This window comes from Lates calcarifer, linkage group LG6, assembly GCF_001640805.2.
Source record: "Lates calcarifer isolate ASB-BC8 linkage group LG6, TLL_Latcal_v3, whole genome shotgun sequence".
NCBI lineage: Eukaryota > Metazoa > Chordata > Actinopteri > Centropomidae > Lates > Lates calcarifer.
This window is the reverse complement of record NC_066838.1, coordinates 12,244,807-12,270,018: the sequence shown is the minus strand read 5'-3', so window position 1 is coordinate 12,270,018 and position 25,212 is coordinate 12,244,807. Positions and strand designations below refer to the sequence as shown.

The window sequence follows — 25,212 nt, the reverse complement described above, 5'->3', positions numbered from 1 at the left end:
AAGCATGAGAGAGAAAAAACAGGTGTCAGAGTTTGCAATCATTAATGAGGCCACTGAGGTCGTGAGCTGAGACATATAGGAGCGTGTAGGGACAGGTAACGATGGGGCGCCACGTGTATGCAGTTTGTTTTCATGCACCGATTTCACCCTCACTCTGTGCGCGTAGGACTGCGAGTCAAGAGTTTTTGTGTCTGAAAACCCTGTGTATCCTTCTCTCCGCAGCACATGGTTGCCATCTTGATGGCGCAACTCCGTCCGAGACCTGGGTAAAGTCTGTGGTATCTCTGATGCTTTGACCGCAGAGCTTTTCTGCCCCCCCCCACCCCTCTCTCTCTCTCTCTCTCTCTCTCTCTCTTTCTCTCTTTCTCTCTTTCTCTTTCTCTCTCTCTCTTTCTCTGAGACCTCAAATGAGCTTCATCGTTACGTCTCGGTCACGTGTCTCTCCTCAGTAAAGGCTTCGCCTCTCTGCGGCTCCTCAGCGCAGCCGGCAGCGATGTTGAGACTGAGATGTAAGATGCAACTGAGAGGGGCCCGCTCGTAGAAAGAGAGAGACAGAGAGGGAGGGGGAGAGACAGACAGACAGAGAGAGAGAGAGAGAGAGAGAGAGAGAGAGAGAGAGAGAGAGAGCAAAGTTATGGCACGGTCATCCTCGGAGGAAAAGGTCCCGCAGCAATTCCTCTCTGCCAAAAAGTCGCTCAGTGGTAACGCGCACGCCTTTCTGGGACGCTCAACACCGGAGCGAGAAAACCCCAAATTACGCATCAAATTAAACTAATTGAAGTCGGGGCTAAAGCGCGTCGAGGACAGAGGGAGAGTTCAGGTATGTGCTTCATTTTTGTTTGAGTCTTTGTGGCTGTCAAGCAATGAACCTTTTTAAACGTGAGATGACACAACAAAGAAATCAGGATTTGATTCATTTTCTTTATTGTTGACCTATTTTTGTCGCACTTGTCTTTCCCCCCTGAGGACACAAAACAAGTTACTACCCAAACTGTTTTTCCTCTGTGACCCTCCAAAGTTTTGTTTGGGTTTTAAACTTTTCACTCACATTGCGTCAATGCATGTTTGTGGTGCTTCTTGTTTTTCTGTCAGATGGCACCCAGATGACATCTTCTTGACATTCACCGCTAAAGTGTCGATGTGCCTGAACGACCTCTTTTTCTCGCCTTTCCCCCAGCAGCGTTGAAGTTGAGTCAAGGGGCACAATGCAACAGGCCTGTGAAGAGAAGATAACAACTGGCTCACAGCTACACACGGTAAGACCTCCCTGTTCTCTCCTACACAGTAATACGGTTTTACGTATGTTTTTGTGAACTAAGCCAAAAGCTTTAAGCTAAACGCCCTGCGTTTACTACATAATCTCACAATTCCTCAGGACTGATGTCTGGCTTTTTCTCAGAACTCAAGAGTAGTAGTGGGGCTGTGGTCATAGCTGGAGGCTCCAGGTTGTGGATTTGGGTTATCTTTATGGATGAAATAGTCAGGCAGACAGATAAACATGAAGAAAAGGAGATTTTTTTCCCCCTTTTTTCTTAGAGGAACTCTATTTTCTTCACTTCATCAGGGTTGTAGAACCATAGAGAAATGCCAATTCCTGCAAAAGAGCAATTCAGCTTAAAAAGTAATCTCCTACGGAAAAATAGTTCAGCTGTCAATGCATAATATTAACAAAAGCAGGTTATCGGGAGAGTTGGAGCATGCAGAATATCCTCTTTTTTTTTCTTAATAAGTAAATTAGTATCTTTTTGGTTAGCCTGTTAACTTTAACTGGAGTATTTCTACTCTGACCCCACTAACACTGTCCTGTGAGGATTAAAATGTCCTGTTCATCTCTGCTGATCAGCTGGACAGGGCTTTACATCTCCAGTCATCACTATGAGAGTTGAATTTGTTTTCTGCAAACATAATAAGACTAGAAAGCAAATTTTTTTACAGGATCAAATTGATAACAGTAATGCAGCAGATGTATAATTTTACCAAGTATTGCTGTGAGGTTATAGTGTGTGCTGTGTGTAATGGATCTACTATTTCAGTGACATCAGCAGGTGTGTTGTTGTGTGTATTCTCAAACTACCCCCTTTTTTCCCCCGACGGAAACCTTGAATTTTCTTTTTCTTTTTTTTCTTTTTTTTTCAATGTTGAGTGAAATGTGTAACTATTTTGAAAGTGTTTGTTTGACCCATTTGTTTTGTACATACCCCCCTGCTCTACTATGTAAAACATTTTCTGCTCTCAGCCCTTGTGGACAGCCCATTCAAAGAATGAAGTTGAGCTGTCTAGGCTGTATTTAATCACCTGAGGACGTGCCTGTGCAGATGTTTCGTCCACCCTTATCTTGATGAAAGCATTCAGAGCGTTGTCCATCAATGCCTGTGCACTGTGTCAGTGTCACAGACCGTTCTGTCAAAACACTGAAATGCATGGGGTATCATTGCATCAGTCGGACTGCTTATTCTCCTGTAGATGGTCTAGATGTCTACATGTTTGTTAGTAAAGGCTGTGTTGGGCACTTAACTAAAATTGGATGCTTCTTAACAAGACAAACATGTTGACGCTCTAAACCTGTAGAGCAGGATGGAAAGGTCTAAGGTCTTAGAGTACAGCTGTAGAAGGCTGGGGGGGGGGGCTTTCTGCAGGTGTGGATGCTTTTCTCTTCACTGAGGATGTGGCCAGAGCTCAGAAGTCAGCAACAGAGGGACATCTGGCTAATTTGATTTATGCTTTTAACTTTTACTTTCCTGTTATTGAGGAGACCCCAATGTAGCTGGTATGGGTTTCTGGATGGATCATTTTACCGTTGCCTTATTATAATGAAGTGAAATATTTTATTACTTTTTGGGTGTGTCTGTGTGTCATGTCACTCACAGACCTGAGAGAACCTAACCTGAGAGAAATATTCAGAGCAGCTATGACAACTTGGATTCACTTACTTGTGTGAAACCTTCTTTGCTGAAATGACCCAGATTAAAACAAAGCAAAGAGCTGAAAGCCTGAATACTGCCTCTCTTCCACCCATACTGAAAAAATCTGAATGTGAAGCGTAATTTTTCCCACAAAATTGTAAGTACTTTCACCACCTTTTGCAGTTCCAATGCAATGCACAGAATAGAATTTTAAAATATGCCATTTATGATTAAACTACACTTTAAAAGGTGGCACCTCAGGTACTTAGCCTGTCCTCATATTGCCACTGCAGTCTTTTAGAGATGAAATCTGCTTGTCACTGTTTCTCATAGTAAATGGAAACACAGTGAGGGAGGAAGCAGAGTGCAACACTCTTCTCAGCGCTGCACATCTGTTGAGTCAGACCTGCTGACTGAAGCACTATTGCTGTATCCCAGTGCAGGGGCTGGATTCTCTGACGCCTGCATTTGCTGACCAATTATGTTAAGAGCTCATGTCATCAGCCACTTGTAAATATCTCGCATTAAAAAAAAAAAAACTATGGGAAGTCGCACATAAAGTCTGAAGATACCAGCAACAGCGAGGCAGGTATTTTCCTCCAGAGCTGACAGAGAACAAAAACAGCTCCCAAATGGCAAAACAAAAACAGTTTTAAGTACTAGTACTTTACAGCTTCATGGTAATTTGAGGGTTGTTTTTTTTTGACAAACTTGGAAAAGTTTTTAGTCAGAATGGTTGCCAGGAAATCTTGTACAGATACTTATGGTCTCAAGAGGATAAATACTACTAATGGTTTATGATCAAATACCAGTAAAATGAATGACATTTCCAGCATCCTCAGCTCTACTTTGTGTTTTGTGCTAATTAGCAAATGTTAGCATGCTAACATGCTAAACTAAGGTGGTGACCATGGCAGACATTAACACCTGCTGAACATCAACAGCATTGTCATTGTGAGGCATGCTGACATTAGCATTTAAGGCATAGCACTGCCATCGCTGCATAGCTACATCCTCACAGAGCCTCTAGCTGTGGCTGTGGACTCTCAGTCTTGATTAATTTACAAGTTGAATAGGACCAACCCGACTGTGCCATTTGTTTTGTTCCTATCTGTGGAGGAGATGCAGGCTCAGTCTATCCATCAGGTCCTCTGCAGGTAGCTCTTTCATGGCCTACATTTTATGAGCCTCTGAACTGGGATTCAGTGGTGCAGTGTTTCTAGTATAAAGCAAATGCTGAGACTGCAGCTCACATGACACCACTTTGCCAAGAAACATTTATTTACAATATACTTAATACAGAATATTCCTGTTCACTATCCACATTGATGTCTGGTGAGTGCTGCTTCTGACTCTGTCTTCAGGTTTCAGAGATGTGAGAGCGCACCTGCATTGATTTGTATCTTTTTTCTTGAGTCATTTGTTACTTGAGTTGCAGTTGTCCACTTCTTCTTGCAGGTGTAAAGCTAATCTTGATGCAGCCATAGTTCCAAGTGCCCTTCGACTGACCTGAGGATGACACTCAGAGAATAGGACTTCTGACTTAAATCTTCACCTCTGGAGTCTTCAGGCATATTACCAAAACAGCAGAACAGGTAATCCAACCTTTCTCGTTTGGTAAGAGAATGTCTGTCATTACACAGTGTTTTTTCTTTCTTTGCTGCATGTTGATTTAGGTGCTTAACTACACAATTCAATTTAACTTGCTTTTCTAGAATTGCTTGAAACTGAAGGTGCAGTGGCCTGGTTGTATGTGGGAAATTATGTTTTTGTGTCCTATTAACTATAACCTATTAACTATACAGCCTTCTCCCAGATACTTGCAGCGCTATGAAAAGAAATTCCTCTGTGCTGAATGAAGCGTTAAGGCTGCAGACTGTTCAGACAAACTTAGAATAAGTGACAAACACCAGATCTCATTATTTTAGGAATTAAAAAGGAATTAGTTCGTCACTGGTCTCATATCAGGGAGTAGAGGTTTCTTATATTTTGACTTTGGGATACTCGGCTACAAACAGACTTTTCTGTCACTGTCCTTTTTACCCTCCTCTCCACCTCATATACTGTAGTTTTGAGTGAAACTCTGATACAAACCTGACCAAAATTCTGTGTCTTTAAAAGTGATCTTGCTCAATCCTGGTCTAAATCTGCCTGAGCAGGTGTGTGGGGTTGCCATAGTTTTTTTGTATTAACTTATAATGTTAGAATCTGTGGTTGTAATTTTAAGCGAAAGGATGGTTCCCCCACTGAAATTCATTAGAAATCGCTGCAACTCCCAGACTGGCTGAACAACCAGCTACATTTATGATGATGCTTTTGAAGGGTTGTTAACATCAGTAGTGATAACAGGTTCAAGGAATCAGCAATTTCTTTTTCTTTTTATTGAGCATGTGACTTCGATTTCTCAGTCAGTGCTCCCTCTGTAATGGATGATAGTTTTCTCTGTTGTGAGCAGTGAATTGATATTTTCACATGTGAATTATCATCATTTTGCATCATCTCTGACAGGTGTACAGTCTCACAACTGTAGATTTTGCATCTATAACGTATTCCCCGTGCAGTGTGGGATCACAGGAAGTTGTGTACATGCCATGGTTACTTCTGCTCAGAATGTGAGCACTCAAAATGGCAGAAGGTAAATGTAGTGCACTATTGCGCATGTCAGAGAGAAATTATGTATTAATGTTCTGTTTCCTCTCAGTCAAATGGTAAAAATCAAATTAATAAGGATCATATTTTTTGAGATACAATAGTTGACATGAAGAAAATAACTGGCACTACCGCACACATGTCCTTGTCATACTGTAATCAGATGAGCTTTCAGCATTTATATGTGTGCACAAAACAGGGTGACTTTTAAGTTAATTCTAAAATGTTTGGATTTTGTCTCTGTTCTGACCAAAAAAAAAAAAAAAGTTAGCAGTTGAGCTAAAGCCAAATTGTCTGGCCCTGCTGCTACTATTATTGCTATAAGCAGCAATAATACCAATAACAGCACTTAAGAAGCAAGGCCTGCTCTTAAAGGAATAGTCTTGGGAAACATGCTTATTCATTTTCTTTCCCAGAGACAGATGAGAAGACACTGCTCTGCCATCTGTCTAATATAACCTGCAGACTAAATAATGGCAAGCATTTTCACCTTTACTAGACTAGTCTAGTGCCAGACAGGAAATGAGGAGACACGGGGGGAGACATGCACCTCAAACCACTTTTCTATCAGGATACCTCTACAAACTGTTGTTTTTCTACTTCTGTTTTTCTTAACAGATTAAACAAACAAGATATTGCTTGATGTCTAACGAGCTTTAAAGGTGCTGGTAAGGTGGGTTTTGTTGCTTTCATCCAGAGCCAGGCAAACCAGGCTCATCCAACTTGCCGCTAGAGAGCAAATTAGTGTATTTCCCAAAATATTCAACTATTCTCAAGGCTGCCTTTCAGTGCTTTTTAAAATTATAGGCTCCCTGTGGAGCTTTTGACCTCTAGTAGTTTTATTGAGATGTCTTTTAACGAGTGGCTACCTGTGTTTTTTACTTTAAGGACATCCAAAAGAATGCATGTGCTTGCTGGGTGACCCGATACACAGTCCTGCCAAAGATTTCACACTATCCCTCTTTCTCTTGTCTTCCCCTTTAGTCAACAAGCTAGTAAGCACAGATGTAAACAATGCTGGGATTTGAAATACTTTTGCAATTTTTTTATGAGGAAGCAAATGCAGAAATGCAACCAGCACATTTGTGAGAGCTCAAGGACACACACACTGAGTTTCCGCGAATAAAACTGGACGTAAACATAACTTTTGTTTACAAGAAATCTCCGCAGGGCACTGTTAAGACTTCTGTTTTCAGTTTGCTTCACACACACACTTGGGCTCATAAATCAGGTTTTTAGGCGGAGGTGAAAAAATCTGCGAGTGGTACCTCATTAGTTTGTTTTGTGTTTTTTTTTTTTTTTTTTCCCTGCTGGAAATAACTTTTTAAATTTATATGTCTATAATTGGTATGTAGGTCAAATAGAGACAGATTTTGGAGAACATTATTCACCAAGTAATGTTACTAAAGTCTAATATTACACACAGTATAAAAGTTGGAGAGAGAATGTCCTGCAGGGAAGTGTGCGGTAACATGGTGTTAATACCTGACTACAAAGAGCTAGATTTCCAATCCCCCATTGCTCCAACCCTCAGACCCCCAGCACATTTACAAACATGCACTCAAGCACACTCTGAGGACAACTTGTGAACAGCACATGGGGGAAATACTTTCCCCGCAGTACACTGGCCCAATTCATTCCCCTTTTAATCCGCTCTCTGCTCTCTGCCTAATTTGGCCTCGGCTTCTTATGCATGTCTAAGTCAGACTGTGTTAGTGATGCAGGCTACAAAAGACTGGTGATAAAAACAGGTTTACTACGCCCTCACCTCCTCCTGCTTTGTTCAAGGTGACTCTACTTTTCAGCGTCTGAGGTGATGTGATAGAGACGCGCCACACCTTGATTTATAAATAGCATCTTTAAGCTGTGACTCAGACATGTTGTACATATTTACAGTTATACTGTGGAATTTATTTTAGTTATTAGATATTTTTAATTATAATTATTTTTATGTATTTGTTTAGTGTACGCTGTCATGTCACAGAAGCTCTCTGTAAGGTCTCTGTGGTACTCCACTGTGAAATGGAAGCTACATATTGTCTTTGAGTGTGAATAGTAATCTGCCTGCATGTGCTTGAGTACAGTCACATTGCACTTTCATCCTGCAAATATCTGCTCCTTCTCTTATTCACTGGAGTTAATAAATACATGCATGTCCTTCGTGCTTTGGTGCAACATCCTGGCATGTCCTAGTTCACTACTCAGCTTCTTCTTGTTAATTTACATAGTTGACCAACAGAAACAATAATTGTATGGGAATATAATTTTTCCGGCAGTGTGTCATCACCTTGTTTTGTAAAATATAACATAGCATTGTGAACATCATTTCTGATTGCTCTTCAGTATTTATTTATAATGCACACTGGAACCAAGCATTTTTTTCAGCAGTGGGTCAATATGACTGTACCGTCTCCCCTGTGCTAGACTGTCCAAAGGATCAGTGGGTATCTATAATAAATAGATGGATTAAGTAATCTCACAATGTGCAAGTTTTTTGCAACCTCAGTAAACAACTGCACAAAGGCAAGTGCACTGTCACAGTGAATTTGGCTGGTTAGTATCTGACTTTACTGACATGGCTTCTTTCTACAGGTACAGCAGAATAATAATGGCTATTCTGTCTTTACACAGAGACAACACTACCTGTTCAGTAAACTTGTCCCTCACAGAATGCATGTGTATCTTTGGTCAAGTTTAGCAGGCTGGTCACAAATAAGAACTTGTGTAAACATACTATAGAGTGTTTTGTAGGGCTGACTAAACCAGAACAAATAGAAACTGTTTTTTGCAGAAATATAAAATGTTCAACTCTCTTAAAATCACAGGGTAAAGTGGGTTCTAGTATGATTAAGAGTTAATTAAATTAATTAACAGATTATTTAAGATAAATATGTAAGGTATTTATAGCTGAATCAGTACATTTTCATCAGCACACAGAGGGTCGTTCATATTTGGACTGTAACAGTGGCAGATTTCAGAGCTCAGCTCCTAATAGCCATAGTGATGAAGTTCATCACTCAGGCTTAAACCAGAGCACAGTGACAGGAGACAACCACTGGTAAAACAATAACATTGACAGTGGGTGAGGAAAACGTACAATATATATTTCTGTGGTTTGGGTGAACTGATCCTTTAAAGGCTAATGCTCCAACCAGCAACCAAACCCTTACTAGAAACAAAATGTCCTGTGATAAGAAGTTGATGTCATATATCATGCTGCTGGATCAACACTGAGCAAGCAGATGATTGAGCATTTTTTCTCCTAACAAAAAGTAGAGTTAGTGGCCTAATCAGCCAGTGTGCTATGAAACTGGCCCTAATGCATCAACCACTAACTTGCAATTCACATTCCTCTCTGACCTCATGATTCAGTGTTTGACTTTAAATCAGCAGCAATGATTAAGATGTATGACTCATGTACGTATAGTAGATACTGTAGCTGAGTTTTCTAACTGCCATCAGCAGGACTGTTAAAGGCATCCAACTCTCTTACTTAATCGCTGCCTCTTTTTACTTTTTTGCTTCATCTCTGACTCCAGCACTGCCCCTGGTCCTGTGGTTCCCCATGGAGAGCTGCAAAAGTTTTGTTCATTTTAATGTTGACTTGAGTCTAGTGAAAATATAAATACTGACAATTTACCTGAAAGTCATGTTTCATCACTTATTATTCTCAACTCTTTGTTCTATGAATCCGTGTTTGACAGTATTGAAGGTCATGCGTGAAAACATAAAGTCTTGTGTGTTTCTTTTTTTGTCAAGACTCATTAAAAATCTGCTGACACGGGTGCCCTCATAGCCGAATGGTTAGGGCGCGTACCATGTGGGCCCTGGTGGTCCCGGTTCGACTCCCGATCCGGCCTTTACTACTTGCTTGTTTCCTGTCTCTCACTGTCCTAAAAATAAAGGCAAAGAAAAATACTTAAAAAAATCTGCTGACACATCTCTAAGACTTGGGAAAAACTCAGAGTAATTCAAGGTCAACCTGCAGTACAGTTGGCTCACGACATAGGCAGGTAGTTCCTCAATCACCACAAAGCTGCAGTGTAAGGGCTTAAGTTTTAACTTCAAGTTACACATATACTGCATGCATGTAATTATCAAGTAACCAAGTATTGTCCCCTCTGACCCCCTCTTCTGTTTTCCAAATGTAAATCTAGTTCCTATTAAGTTACCTTCTTTTATTTTATTTTATTTTTTAACTCTTTTCCCACCAAAACCATCCTTTAGGCCTTATGAATGTGCAGGATGCATTTCGTTACACATAGTAGCTGTTTCTATAGTTTTGGGAAGAATTTGAAATCTGCATTGTTTACATTGATGTCTGCCACCTAGCAGTCATCTTTCCCGCATTTGTTAGCGCATTGCTACATTACAGCCACCAACAAAGACTTCAGACAGTGGGACAGTGTTACTGTGACAGCATGGGATGAAAGGAGAGGTCATTACTGCAGCTTCAAGCCCTCATATCCAAAATAATTAAATCCTAAATCTGATCAGTGAAATCAGTAATGTAAGTAAGTGTGAGTCAGTCATGTTCAGACTGTGTGGTTTTGAAACTCCTAGATGCAGGTTTACTGAGTCTGGATAACTTTTACAAAGGTTTCTAGATTTTTTGTCAGTATACCTGCTTCCTGGAACAGCCCTAGGATTTTTGAGTTCACAAATTAAATGATCACAAACATCATCATGGAAAAGCAAACTTTCAAACTTTAGCCCAACAAGCAGAGTACATGCTGTAAGGCGTGCTGACAGGGAGCTCAGAGATGCACGTAATTAAATATTTGCACCCGCTGCGACATAGACACACTTAATGAAAACACGGCTGAGACATTCAGTCCAGTGCAGTAGCTGTAATAGGAGCAAAAGAGGTGGAAAAATAACCAGGTTTAGCTGTACTGTAACTGACCTGTTTCACAGCTCAGTGAGTGAACAAGTTAATACAGCATTACTGTCAGTTACCCTAACAGGATCGTTTTGTACCATGACATGATGATAACAAAACCTGAACATCACCTTAAAATGCTACACCATTTATGTTTACGTCCATGTCATGCATTTAAGCGTATACTTATGGCCTGTTGTCAGATGAATGCTTCTGATTTTGTCACCCTAGTGAAACCAAGGCAATCATGAACCTGTTCAGGAAGGATGCCATTAGCACAAAGAAGGAGAAGGAGAAAGAGATCCAGTATGAGGACCCTCCAGATGGAGGCTGGGGCTGGATGGTGGTGCTGCATTGCTTCCTGGTATGTCCCCCTCAGATGTCTGTGATAAGCCTTCATTACTTCATTACTGGCTCATACAGTATTATAACTTCATATAATAAAAAAAAAAGTTTTATCATACCTTTCAATTTCATTCATCACTGTACATAATCATGCGGATATTTTGCCCAATAATGTTGAACAACTTGTACTACAACACTAGAATACCTCAAACAACAACTTTAACCAACGTGAGTCTCTTCTAGCACTGATCTGTTTCCTATTGTTTGTGTGTGTTCAGGTAAATGTCCTAGTGATGGGAACACTGAAGAGCTTTGGGATCTTCTTTGTGGCCTTTCAAGATGAGTTTGGAGGCTCAGCAGAGAGCATCAGCTGGATCGGTTCTATCATGTCGAGTCTGCGCCTGTCTGGAGGTTTGAAATGGAAAAAAGCAAACTCTTGTCTGCATCATCTATTTAGCTCTGAGTCCAGAGACTGGATAAAAAGATGCCATGTATAGATAATATAAGTTTTTTCTTATATAATTGTGTCACACACTACACACTTAGGTATTGACCGGCAGAAAATGAGGAACATTTTTCGATCCTGTGTCTTTGTGCTTCCTTGCCTGTATATTCTGCAGCACCCATCGCGTCTGTGGCCTGTGCCAAGGTAGGAACCAGGGTGACCTCCATCGCCGGGGCAGTGCTGGTTAGTGGAGGCTTCCTCATGAGTATTTTCGCCAACAGCGTGGTGTTTCTCTACATCAGCATGGGGGTCATAGTTGGTGAGTAGAAATGGGTGGTGAGCCAAAATACCTTGATGAGACTCAAACTTGCTTTTTCCCTGATGACTCTGAAGCAAAACCTGGATCTTTCTCTGCCATTTGTTGGACATTTGTTTGAGATCGCTGGTTGTTGATGACTTTCTCTTGTCAACCCACATTCCTGTGACTGACATGGTATTTGATAATGCTAACTTTTTCTTTTTCTTTTTTTTGAACCCCTCTTAGGAATGGGTTTTGCACTACTATACCAATCCTTCTCAGTGGTCACAGCCCTGTACTTTCGAAAGAGGTTAGCAACAGCGTATGCGATTGGGCGTTCTGGGATGGGTTTGACCTTTGCCCTTGCCCCGTTCACTCAGCTGCTCCTGGACCAATATGCTTGGCAAGGTAGGCAGGACAAATCTGTTAATGAGCCTGAAGCATTTCTTTGATTTGTGCACATTGCATAACAAAGTATGTATTCTGGCGTATTTCCGATTTTATTTTTTATTTTAATGTAAGTAGAGATATAGTTTGTAAGGTGGCATTTTGGGTCCTGAGCTCTCTTTGTGTTCCACAGGGGCGATGTTGATTCTTGGCGGTCTCATGCTGAACCTGGTGGCCTCTGGGATGCTTCTACGACCCATCAACGTGAGGCCTCCTGGCTCAAACGCTACCTCTTCTCCCATCCAAAAGAGCCCTGCTGTTTCCCTCAAGAGCTCCTCAGAGAAGGAATACACTAAGAGCTGCTTGAATGGCTCCTCTCACTTATCCAATGGCATCTCCAAATCAGACTCCTTCCCATCCCCTCCTCCTCCTCACAGGGACACTGAGAACCCAGAGGGGCAATGCACTCAGGGAGCCCAGGACCAGTCGCTGAACCCTGAACTGACCAGACTGGTCCTCAATGGTGTGAATGGCCATGAGCCTCACCATGACTCGGGTCAGTGTAAACCCACAGCTCCAGACAACTCAGCGGAGCTCAATGGCAGCACGAATGGGTCCACCATTGTTGGATTTCCCTCACATGCCAGCATACCCAGTGAGGTGACTGTCAGAAAAGCCAAAGTACTGGATTTTTCCCTGCTAAAGGACCCATTCTTTTGCATCTACACTTGGTCCCTGGTCTTCAGCCAGCTGGCCTACTTCATCCCCTATTTCCACCTGTCTGCACGAGCCAGAACCCTGGGCATTGATGCCATGGATGCTTCGTTTATAATCTCTGTGGCAGGTGAGGCACACATTGGTCCAAAGTTCCTACTGTGTTGTTATGATCCAGTATAGAAAATAGAGCTTATTTGGTCCTTTGATGAGGGTTATATGAGCAGATTGACACCACTGTAGTGTCTGTTCATACAGCTGGTTCTCTTAGCTTAGCATAGACTGTAAAGCAGAAATAGTTCAATTGGCTAATTCACAAATTAATGTTATATCTCCTTTTTTTCAATTCATTTCAGTTCTTTTGTCAAATAACAGTGGCATACACATGCAGCTCAACATACAGATCAGCAGAGATTATATAAAAACTGAGTGAGCAGCAATTAATAAATAAATAATTAAAAGGGTAACAACAGTAACCATTTCATTTTTTTTACTGAATGAAATATTTTCAAGCTGAAAAATATCCTTGACAGGGGCGCCCTCATAGCCGAATGGTTAGGGCGTGTACCATGTGGGCCGTAGGGGTCTGAGCAGGCGGATCCTGGTTTGACTCCCGGTCCGGCTGTACCTTTACTGCATGTCATTCTCCCACTCTTTCCCTGTTTCATGTCTCTCTCGCTGTCCTAAAAATAAAGGCAAAAAAAAAGCCCAGGAAAAAAAAAAATACACACACATATATCAGTCCTATACATATCAGACATATGGGAAAAGTGGGTCTTTACACATGATTGTTTTGTCATATGGATGGGTGGTGTACCAGGAAGACAGAACCATGATAAATTAGGGCTTTTATAACATACATACAAATGTTATATACAGTGTCCATGCAACACAATATATAACGGTGAAACATCTCTTTAGAGGTGAATTACAGAACATGGTTATGGTAAAGGAATTTTTGTAACATGCCACATCTGATAGAAGCGTCTTGTAAAAAGACTTCCCCGTCTGGGTAACTTCTTTACAGGCACTGTGCCTCTTCTGACTGTGGACCAAACATGGTGATACTTACATCCAACAGCAATAGGCTACCACCCCTCACCTGACTGCCTGCTCAGCAGTTTAATATGTAAAACCACATGATCACAAACCAAACTCTGTTTTGACTACACGATTTAAAATGTACCCTGATGGCAGCTGTTTTGATAGTATCTGTTAATTTTTAATATACTTCTCTTTAATGTCTTTAAAAGAAAGAAAAAAGATTAGACACCAATCATTTGTCTTTGGATAAAAGATAAAGTCAAAGAAAAGTAATCACACTCAAATCTGACAAATCTGACTGAATAGACTGTGGACTGCTGCTGTTTGACTTTGACTTTCTAGTTTTGATTGTATTGTGGGTTCCAGCAGGGATTTCACGATGACTGTTAAAAGGGAGGTTCCAGTTTCTTTAAGGCTGGGTTTGAGAGGTGATGCCAAAAAAGTCCCCAGTCAACTTCTAGGCATTAATTATTTGTGAGCTGCTCAGACTCTGCAGTCTTATGTAATGAATGTGCTTACATAAAGGCTGAACTTTGGTCCACTGGCTAGGGCGGATGGGTTCAGCCGTATGCCATCGATGAGGCCACTCCATATGAACAGAAAACAGCATTCACATTTTGACCAGCGACCACATGTGTGTGTAATTCTTTAAGAGTGCTTGGTCAGGCTTTGTGAATAATTGAAATGCTCCAGATGGGGTCATTCGTTTATGAGTTACATGCTTATGTTTTGTAATCTCTCCCTTAGTAATCAGTGCTCAGTAGTCAGAGATAGTATCCCCTTTGATTAAAGGTGTGTTTTAGATAATGATGAGTGCTCGATAATCTCTTATCACACACTTGAGAATGTACAGGTGGAGGGTGTGAGAGACGCTGTCAGACAAGAAGTGTTGACATTTCATACATGTCTTACTTTTTTTTCCCCCTTGCTTTGCATCTCTTCAATTTGAAACAACAACTGAGTGTTTGAATTATGCATCACTGCTCTGTTTGGCTTTTGAGGATGTGTGGTTTTATATTGTATTAAGGACTTTTTAGGGGATGCATTCTGAAAAACAAAGTAGCGGTGAAGTATGGTATGGTGGAAAAATACACTGTTTCCTTTGTCAGCATTGATGCACCAGAAGCTGGACACCACCACTGCTAAAAGGAAGTGTGGAAAATATAAAAAAAAAAGGTCCCAAGAAAACACTGTGTCTTCCACAAGAAACACAGCTGGAATGAAAACATTTATGGATTGAGCAAAAACTATGATTGGGGTCAAGTAACATGGCAGCATAAAATTACACAGGATTCAGTAAAATTAACTGACAAATATGCTCTAAGCCAGTCTCTATGAAATCTCGTCCGTGCAGCTGTAACAAAAACCAGAGGATTTAGATGTCTGATGGACTGCTGGTTTACTAAGGTGAGTTTCGTGCCAGTGATCAGTGCCAGTGAGCAGCAAGCAATGCGTTTGTTTAGTCACATTCTCTGGTCACGTGCACTGCAAGGAGAGAGAAAGAGAGACAGAGCTATGGCGACAGGGTGCCACCCACACTACAAAGCCACCATCACAGTGTCCCGCTGTCCCTCTTTTCCCCAAATCCCAGCGCTTGTCATAGAGGCCCATTGACTGGGCTGAGCGAGGGAGGCCACTATCGTCCGGGTCAGTCTGTTCGTCAACTCTCAGCCACCAACACTGGAGCTAACTGGAGTCGCTAAGCAACAGCTAACTGAGTAAAGTCGCTGGCGTGGTGACAAGTTGGGGGGGGGGGGGGGGGCTTCCAATTTTGTTCAAGTCCAGTTCTAAATTGGCTGATACTTTGCAGAGGAACACTGAGGCAGCACTACACAAAAGAGGAGGCAAGGCGAGCCAGCGACAACCTCCAAGAAGCTGGGAAAACCAATATGCCTTTTATAACCCTTTGCTTTAATCTAGTGACAAAATGTTCTTCTTTGAAGCAAAAAGAAGGGCATCTATCCTTGCCTTGCGGCCGTCCCATTGTCTGTTAATGCCTGAAGGCTTTCAACTTCTATACCTGGTAGCACTGCAGAGAGAAATGGATAGAACTAAAAATGTCCCTGGTGCATTTGGCCTAAGTTGCTACTTGGAGAGGCCAAATTTAAATTGCATTGGGCTGAGTTTGAACAGGAACAGCTGCAGGCCTGGACCAACCTGCTGTGGCTAAAACACACAAACAAACTCACAACTCGTCTGTATGCAGGCAGGGGACACGCCGGGACACTGTCTTGGGTCGCTAGAGGAGGACACATAAACACAGCACAGCTGCCTCATGTCATCCCTCTAACCTCAGAGGAGGGAGACACTCTAGATTCTGTTATGTAAGGAAGGCAGAGATGTTCACTGATGAGGCATTTCATTGTTTATTCATTTAGATTTCATTTAAAGCCTTAAAGATAAAAGATGTAGCTGATCATCATTTACTACCTTCCATGTGTTGATTTATGTAGATAAATATAACCCTTACATATACTGGTAATATGTATACTTTACTTGGTAAAACTACTGCATGCAAACTAGTATGCAGCAGAATTTCCTTCTATTTTGGGCTCAAGCTGAGCTTAAATGACTGCAGCCTTTGCAGTTGTGGTGCAGAGGCTGAGCAAAGGATGGGTAACTCTGATCTGCACAGGACCAGTTTGCTTCATTGATCAGTGGCTAAGCGCAGCCTGCTTGTAGCTATTCCTGTGACAGTCAATACACCACTGCAGTTTCCGCACTGCCTATCGCGTTCCAGTTGACCTCAACAGAGAGCAGCACATATCTGCATAGTCATCATACCTGGGTGGAGTAAACAATCAATCATATGGGTGGAGTGCATTATGAGCCGTTAAGCTGGGTGTTATACAGACGCTAACAGACAAGTTGCCATCTGCCGTATTCCTGAACAGCAGCACTTGCAGAACAGGAACGACAGGGTCTTTTTCCTAGACATCATATTTGATGCCAGTTCAGATCTGAGTATTATTCTTAGCTCACATTCTTTCTTTGCCACCCTCTCCGCTCAGTGTAACCGAGTGTCAGTTCAAAATGCAGTCAGGATTGTTGACCTCTGACCTCTGCAGCATTTGCACTTAAATGCCATCACCACCAAACACCAAAAAACTAATACTTTTTACTGTTTTATGACCCAAAAGTTATAGTTCAGGAGTCATGACAGCAGATAATTATCTTAGTGCCTGGAGGGCAGCCAGTGCAGTGGCAGGTGAATGTAGGTCATATGATGACACGCTACATGGTGACTGAATTTTTTCATACATATATATTTTTTGTCTCACCTCTAGTGGGATCTAGCCATTAAATAGAAAAATAATCAGCATTGTCGTTACCAGCATGGCTGTATACCATTGTTGTTGTTTTTTTGTTTTGTTGAATTGACTCTGATGAATCTTCCCTACTAAGGCCAACAGTAGTTACTTTTTTAATATCTGGACATTTATTTACATCACTGTTTTGCATAATTAATTGTTACTGTTTTAACGATTGTGAATTACTCTGGTATCTGGACATGTCAAGCTTCTTGATTATCAGTCATTTTTATCTAAAGATAAAGATCAGCTCTTTTCATAGCAGCAGCTGTTACTGTATGTGTTCCCCAGTCTGCCCCGCCTCTCTTATTCTTTCCTTTTAAGAGACTGTTGGAAACGTCTGTGTTTCAGTCTGATGTCGATGCTTCAAAGATCGTGTTCTTTTCACCCAAATTTAACCTTACTTTCTTGCTCTGTCCCAGTTTCTCATCAGCCTCACCTATTTGCCTCTGTTACAGGTATCACAGAGACCATCGCCCAGCTGGCCTCGGGCTGGGTGACAGACAGGAACCTGTTTCATAAATACCACTACCACAAAGCTTACCTGATCCTCTGTGGCCTGGTCAACCTGCTCTCTCCACTGGCAACCTCCTACATCCTGCTGATGGTCTACGCTGTCTTCTTTGCCATCTTCTGCGGTGGCTACATGGCTCTGCTGCTGCCTGTTCTTGTAAGGAGAATATCTTATCTGATTAATGATCTGCATTTATTCTCTTTAAAATCAACTGTCCAAATAATTAATTTAATGATTTGCTAGTGTAATCTGTTTTCCTGTCTGTTGCCTTTACTCAGTGCACAGTAGCTAAGCTGATCATGAACAGACAAACACTTTAACGTAATGAAGAATAAAATGTCCATTAATACATAAACAAGACCAAGAGTCTGCAGCCATGCTAGTGGCTCTGGGAGGCTGTACTTACAGGCGCAGCAGTTCTCTGAGCTAAATGTTAATATCAGCATGCTAACATGTTGACATTTAGCAGGTATAATGTTTACCATTTTCACCATCTTTGTTTAGAAATAAACACATGTACAGCTAAAGCAGGTGAGAGTGTCATAAGGTTTTGCAGGTTTCTGATCATAAAGTATTGGATGGTGCTTCGTGAAAAATCAGAGGATCACCAAAGTGATTATAAACCAGTCTCTGGAGATGGTGAATTTCATGGCAATCCATCAATAATTACTTTCTGTCTGTACCAAAGTGGTGGACCATCACAGCATGGCTAAAGATGAATGGATATATGCCCTTGAGTATAAATGGGGCAGTTCTTTCAAAGAAATTCTTCTACAAATCAAAAGACTTCTTTTCCCCTATAATGAGTGACTAATTACGTAATTATTATAAACTGTTATTAACTGTCAACCTTTCACTGATAAATTCAAAGGTCTAAAAATGTTTAAACAGGGCACTATAGCTATGAACTACAGTCAGGGTTTGTTTACCACATTACATCACAGAGCAGGGCAGAGAGTTAAAGTAATTCTGAACAAATTTAAAGTGAAAACTGGGTTTTAGAAAATCAATAAAGATTAGTGAGGGAGGTTAACTGTAGCAGAAGCAGAAGCAGAAGCAGAAGCACCACTATGTACTCTCTCTATATCATTTAACTTTTCACACAAACCCACCAGCATTACTCTCATTACATCATCAGTCTATAGTTCCTCTTACCACATAAGACCCTACGGTATCAGACTCCATAATCTGGTGAATTCACAACAAGCGTGAGGGGACTTTTGTACCACGTAAAGGTGAAGTGGCTTCATTACATCATCGTGTCACGCACTGAGAGACCTTTGGCAGATATTTCTCAGCTACCGTTATGGGTGGAACAGCATATTAAGTCAGCGGGTATCCAGTGTCTTGAGGTCATATCACACCAGACAAACAAAAACACAAGGATATACAGTATGTCGTGTGATTTCACTTGGCGATGGCGTGGTCTCAACGGCCAAAACATGCCTGTGGGACTAAACAATGACAACTTGGAATATGATAATTAAAGCTTGTCACTGCCTGCTGATATAAATCACTGATTTTCCTGACAAAGTTTTTCTTGTAAAGCTTTTTTAAAAAAAGGACATGTACATCCCAACCAACATTCAAACTACAGACCTGGAGTCTGTTGTCACTCAGTTATACTATAATTGTCTTTGTGAATTTAGCAAAGTATGTTTTAATAGTCTAGCATTTTCTCAACCTGTTAATGTCAACACATACAGTTTTAAGTAAGATTAAATGTACAGTGTAATTGGACATGTTTTACAAATTAGGTATACACACCTAATATTTTCCAACACTTAACTGTTTTAGCTTTTTATGGTATTAGTCATGCCTGTAGGTGGGTTTTGTTCTCGTCATGACAGTATCAGCTTGCGGATATTTTGAATATTTGATTTGAAAGGTAATCCATCATGCATGAACTCGTTGAACAGTTTTGGTAATTGTTGTTTGTTTGACACCATACTTAAATAGCTGAATATTTTCAGCCATTTTAAATTGTTATATGATCTGGAAAATGTTTGCTATAATATGTTAGTAATGTGAAGTATATGTGATTTGTACAGAGCAGAATCACACAAAACAATAGTTATTTCAAGTCCCAGCACGTGAAGAGCTTCAGGTTGAACGTGTCCCTCTGCCCTGCAGGTAGATCTCGTGGGGTCAGAGAAACTCAACAACTCCATGGGCTTCTCCATGTTCTTTGTCGGTCTGGGCTGCCTCACAGGGCCTCCTTTGGCAGGTGAGTGGATCACGTCATGGAAAACCTTTAGGAGTCACACATGTGCTAACCCACTTTCCCACATGCACACAATAACAAAGGGATATAGTACATATGTACTGCATGTGCATGGGGTTGTATCCGTGACGTTACTTTTCTAAAGTGATTTGTTACACAAAGGGCAAGGTGAAGTTTGTACGCATGTTTCTGTGTGTTCTTGTGTGTGTGTGTGTGTGTCGACCCATAAGAGCTCCAAATGGGTAGTAAGTGAGTGGAGGGATCAGTGAAGGGGTTGATAAACCCCTCTTTTATTTTTTTGGGTGCACGTTGCAGCACATATTTTCACGGGGCCCTGAATTCCTTGCAGTGTGTGTCTGCCTGTCTGTGCCCATGCAGCCACTATGGAGTGTGAAAACTGAAACGCGGAGGAGAAAAACAACCTATAGTTAGTGCGGACTGGGATTTTGGGGTTGCTTTGACGAAAATTTGTACAGAGGTTACTGGGTCAAATTTCATCCTGCCTACAAGCAAGTCATATGTTCATGGCAGGGTTTGAGTCACTTTGTTTAAGTGATGGCAGATTGCCTTTGTGAGCCTTAGAGCTGTTTCTAATCTGGGATCAGTTTTTTGTTACAGTGTTTTTGTTACATCAGGTTGTTGCATATTCCCTCTAACAAACTATGCCTTTTCTAGGTCAACTAAAAAATAGCAACATCAATCATCTGCTTAACACATGAACTCGTGTGATCTAAACCAGTTTTTATCTTTAATATGTAGGGCGCAGAACTTGTCTGAGAACTTGTCTCAGCATGATAAACGCATCCATACTTCTTTCCTGTGAATATATGAGGCATTTTTCTCTTCTTGGCCCTGTTGCTAACATTGGGCCCCAGTTAAAGTGGGGGGTTTCCCTTGAACCTATTGACATGGTCCCTGCCCACTGTGTTGGGCAATCCCCTCAGAGGAGCTTATGGATTTCGGGGTTGAAACGTGACTAATGACCCCCTTTAGGGTGGTACGGAAATAGCATGTGGCTCTGTTTACCATCCCCGTGGTTCAAGTAAGAAACTGATGTTAGGCAAACTATGGTCCCTCCCTCAGGCCACAGGTTGTGATAAGATCCCTGTAGTCCAATTCCTCCCTTCTGGACAGCCAGCTGTCTGTTAACTGTCTCAGCAACAGCTGTAGTGTGGTCATACCTGCGTTTTATCTGTCTTACATCAATTCACCTGTTTGACATGAAATGTCAGTGTGGCTCATGTTAAAGAAGACAATTAGGAACACAGGAAGTTACAGTATGAAGTTACAGTATGCTGCTTCAGCATAGTTTACACTAAGGTGTCGCATGTTAAACATGGTGAGCCCCCACCATGCTGTAATGTGACATATGAAGAATGTACAAGTGGATGTTAAATGGGAATTACAAAAGTTACATGACCATTATGGAAAAAATACCACCTTAAATTGTATAATACTTAAAAAAAATTTGTGTCCTCAAAAAATATTTTATAAGAAATGTCTATGGAAAATCTAGCACCAGTTTTTAATAAAGCATAAGTTATCAGTAGTGTATAAATTGAAACTAATGACCTAATCTTCTGATGCTCTATAAAGCAGCTATAAGCTGTTATCTTATTATTATTATTATCTTATTAATCAATTGCTCAGAGTAGATATAGAAAAATTCAAGTTTTAACAAGTATTGTTTGAACAGAAAAAAATTAATGTGATTACATGTAAAGTGATTTTATCCTGACTTTTTCATTGATCATAAATGCTTTTGTGATCAACAGACAAAAACTAGAAAGCCCCACATCAGCACTTTAAACTGGTTTCCTCAGCATATGTCTACAAATAAATTGTTCCTGTGTTGTTGGTGTTTGCAGGGTTCCTGTACGACTACACTCAGACTTATGACTGTTCTTTCTACCTGGCTGGGCTCTGCTATCTGCTCTCCTCCCTCTCCCTGTTCATGGAGCCGTTGGCTCAGCGCTGGAAGGCCAGGAAGAAACGGGCTCAGGCCAAGAGAGCAGAAAGCAGCTGTAAGACCAACGGCTGTTTCACCCCCGACCGCCTGCAGAACGGCGCTGTGTAGGAATGAAACCCAGGGAAGGCCTTCGATCTTGAACCAGCATGCTCATGACTTGCCTTGGGCCTGCATACCTTGGACCTTGGACTCCAGCTTAAAGTCAGGACCTACGTGACCCTTAATTCCTGCAGGAGCGTAACATTGGCCCAGGGAGAAGAACAATATGACCACAGTAACATGATGTCTAAGAACATACAGTAGTGGGGTCGTTGGTGAATAGATGATTTAAAAAAAAAAAAAAAGCCAAAATTTTAGTGTTCTGCAAAATATTTTATCCCCTATTCTTGCTCTTATCAGATGTACCATGCATTAAAACTGAAGACAATCCCCTACATGCCACACCCAGCACATTTTAATATTAGCAGCTTTGCAACATAACTTATTGAAAATTCCATTTTCCAGTGCAACAACAACAAAAAAAAAAAACACTCAGCTTTGCAGTAACATCTCATTGCTGGAATCTGAGCTATGCAGTTGAGCTACAAGTCCTGTCTTCAGCTGTTTTTTCTGTGATGACATTAACAGAAGCACATATCCACAAAGGAATACTTTTCACCTGATTTCCTTGGAAGCCTTTACCTGTATCTGTAAACCTGAACTCACTGATATGCACTTTGGGCCAAGTTCTGATTATGCTGCATGACATTTCTTCTGACCTTTAACTGCCAGATAGTTCAGCTACTGAGCAAACACATAAACTGCAGCCTGCCTCTATGACACAACGTGTAAGTTTCTTTACAGAGCCAAAACGCAGTGACTGCTTCAGTAGTTTGACAGATTTTTTTTATGTATTTCTTGCCCCATTTAGATTATTATAGGCACATGGGGTAGATTGTATGGCATGTGCTAGCATTTAGAGGTATAACCAGTGTGCTCCTTCTCAGTGTTGCACACTCATATTCTTGTATTTATGCCTTTATTATTAATGTTCTACACACTTTTTTGTCTGTCAGCCACTTCAACTTACTTTTACATAGACACCAGTCAGTCTTTAAAGTTTCTGGTCAGATTTTTGGTCATGTTTTCACTTAACTTTTTTTCCCCCATCAAAATTACTGGACAAACCACTGCTTACTCTCTTTCACCTAAATACTAACCTTTGTACAGTGGTTAAGCTTTTTCATACCTCTTCCAGAAGTTGAAGTTTTATGCTTTTAGAGATTTTTAGAAATAATAATGGCTGGTAACACTGACCTCTGCCAATGGAGCATTCAAGGGAAGCGGGAACATTAACTTACCCATTGATTTCTTTCACATAAAATAACCCTTTTCAAGCTTTCAGACCTTTCATCTCTCACCCCTGAACTGATACTTCACTTCAGCTGCTAACAGTGCACTCACTTGAACTGTCTCCTGCACGTTCACTTTAGCTGAAATTTCAGCTGCTTAAATTTCAGACAGTTTAATTTCTTTCAGCAGTAAACACATCGACTGACATTCCAGCTGCTTTCATCGCTAACTCTTCAAGTGACATTTAAAGTAAACTAACACTTCAGCTGATGTTTACTCTTCAACTGCTCACCTATTTAAACTCATGTTCAATTGCTGCCGCTGGTCACATAGCAACAGACACTTCTCACAACTTGTGCACTCACTTCAGCTATCTTAAGCTTTCATTTATTTAACACTGAAAATGACGGTTCACCTGCTTTCATTTCTTACTCTATGGTTGCTTTCAGCTTTTTCTCTTTAGCGGATACATACAAACTGAAAACACTGTTGCCTACACTGAACAAACTTGAAAATGAATTTTTCCATTTTTACACATCAACTAACACCTCAGCTCCTTTCAGTGCTTCATCTTCAAATGCCTCTCCTTTAATCACATTTTAATGCATTTTAACCTGTCCGAACACACTTGATTTTCTTCAGTTGTGACCTTTTTAAAAACTGCAACTAGAAACTGCCGATCTCGGTCTGCGGGTCAATGATAATATTACACATTTGAATAGCTCAGTGGCATTATCTTTTACTTTGCAACACCTGTTGATAAGAAAACGTTCACGCCTAGCTCATCACTTGTGAGCTGTTCTATGCAAGTGCACACAGAAAATTTTTCTCCCTTTTGACAGCTCGCTTCCGCGCACAATCGTTTTAACTGTAGCAAAGATACCAGCTCCTGAAAGAGGAAACCTGTTTGGTCGAGATTTAAGTGTTTTGATGTTTCCTGAATATTTTGATCACAGTTGGGCAGAGGGGCGATGGAGCTGATTAGCTCCACTGAACAGCAGGGTTTTCTGTGTGATTGTGTGTGATTAAGTGTCATTTTATCAATCTTGTATATCAGTTAATCTCTGACCAACTGTGTTACAAAGATGTGTTTCCTTATGTTGCCCATATAAACGGACGGTGCCCTAAACTGACTGTTGCCAGCCTTTACAGTGCCTGCAGGCAGCCAATTAATGGCAATGCAACGTATAATTTTATTGTGTTTATACATGGGAGTCTATTGGTTGTTGAATCTTTTTTTTTTTTTTTTACATAGTCGAGGTTTTTGTGTTTTCAGTGGATTCCTTGTTTTTCACCACTGCTTGCCTTACAAGGTACTGTATTGTATCTTTACTAACTTCCTGTGATGTCAGCCAAAGACACATTAGAAACCTACCTACAACTTGAAGCTTGTTATTAGTCAAATATAGATTGGACAGTGTATATAATTTAAACCACTATGACCATCCATGATTCAGTTATTTTTAAGTCTTGATTGAGGACGGCCTGGAATCCAGAGATGGGCATGTGTTTTGTTACGCTGCCCTCTTGTGGTAGAGGGAAGCATCTACTCAAAGAATGCTGCCTCAATTAGTACCAAATTATTCCCCCTCAACTCACTTTCACAATACTGAGCAAGGCTCTTTGTATTGTTTCAATAACGACAGTCATGCACAAAAGCTCTTTTGGCTCACGAGTTGCATTCACCACCAGTATGCTTTTGTGATTTAGGGCTGCTGAATATTTTGTACCATGATAAATCTGTTATGAAAAGTATTTGATGCTTTAAAAGTAGTAGTTTTTGTTTGGAATTATTTTACCTGTTAGTTATCTGGATCTTTTAAGGAACTGTATGTTTGAGCAATATCTTGAAATACTTTTTATGTCTCTTTGGTAATGCCTCAAACACCACTGATAAGGAACTGAGTTCTGTTCTGTTGGCGTTTGATCTTATGTTCTTGTTGCAGCAAAAGCATTTATGGGAGAAGCACTGTTTTGTCACTACTCTCACTCTTGGATTTGTTAACTGATCAAGTTTAGAAAATATGCTTAACCAATCATAGATATCCTGTTTCAAGCCCTTAGAGTTCATTTTTAAGCCTTGTAACAGTGCACACTCAGCTGTAATAAACTGACGTGTGACTCAGTCTGTTCTCGTGTGATACAAACAACTCAAAGTAGTAAATGCACTGTAACCAGAAGTCTATGCAAAAAAA

General features: G+C 40.8%; 1 protein-coding gene across 3 annotated transcripts; it reads left to right on the top strand.

Moving 5' to 3' along the window:
• The first annotated feature begins 12 nt into the window (after positions 1–12).
• On the top strand, positions 13–25,142 carry slc16a4 (solute carrier family 16 member 4). Of its 3 annotated transcripts, none has more exons than XM_018666081.2 (11): positions 13–820; positions 1,181–1,256; positions 4,362–4,498; positions 10,666–10,798; positions 11,058–11,190; positions 11,400–11,543; positions 11,769–11,930; positions 12,103–12,753; positions 17,437–17,648; positions 19,626–19,719; positions 21,585–25,142. In XM_018666081.2, exons 4-11 carry the CDS (start codon positions 10,682–10,684, stop codon positions 21,791–21,793), a joined length of 1,722 nt encoding a protein of 573 aa, XP_018521597.1. In that variant the 5' UTR covers positions 13–820; positions 1,181–1,256; positions 4,362–4,498; positions 10,666–10,681; the 3' UTR covers positions 21,794–25,142. The 3 variants fall into 3 exon arrangements, with proteins under 3 accessions (XP_018521597.1, XP_018521598.1, XP_018521595.1); XM_018666082.2 differs by having other exon boundaries at positions 1,178–1,256; XM_018666079.2 differs by having other exon boundaries at positions 1,093–1,256.
• The last annotated feature ends 70 nt before the right edge of the window (positions 25,143–25,212 follow it).

What these genes read in the sequence shown, in the direction of transcription:
- slc16a4 (XM_018666081.2), top strand. Translation starts at nt 10,682, where the DNA reads ATGAACCTGTTCAGGAAGGATGCCATTAGCACAAAGAAGGAGAAGGAG. An exon ending in CAGCATGGGGGTCATAGTTG is followed by an intron (nt 11,544 to 11,768) that starts GTGAGTAGAAAT and finishes AACCCCTCTTAG; the next exon opens with GAATGGGTTTTGCACTACTA. An exon ending in CTCTGCTGCTGCCTGTTCTT is followed by an intron (nt 17,649 to 19,625) that starts GTAAGGAGAATA and finishes TCTGCCCTGCAG; the next exon opens with GTAGATCTCGTGGGGTCAGA.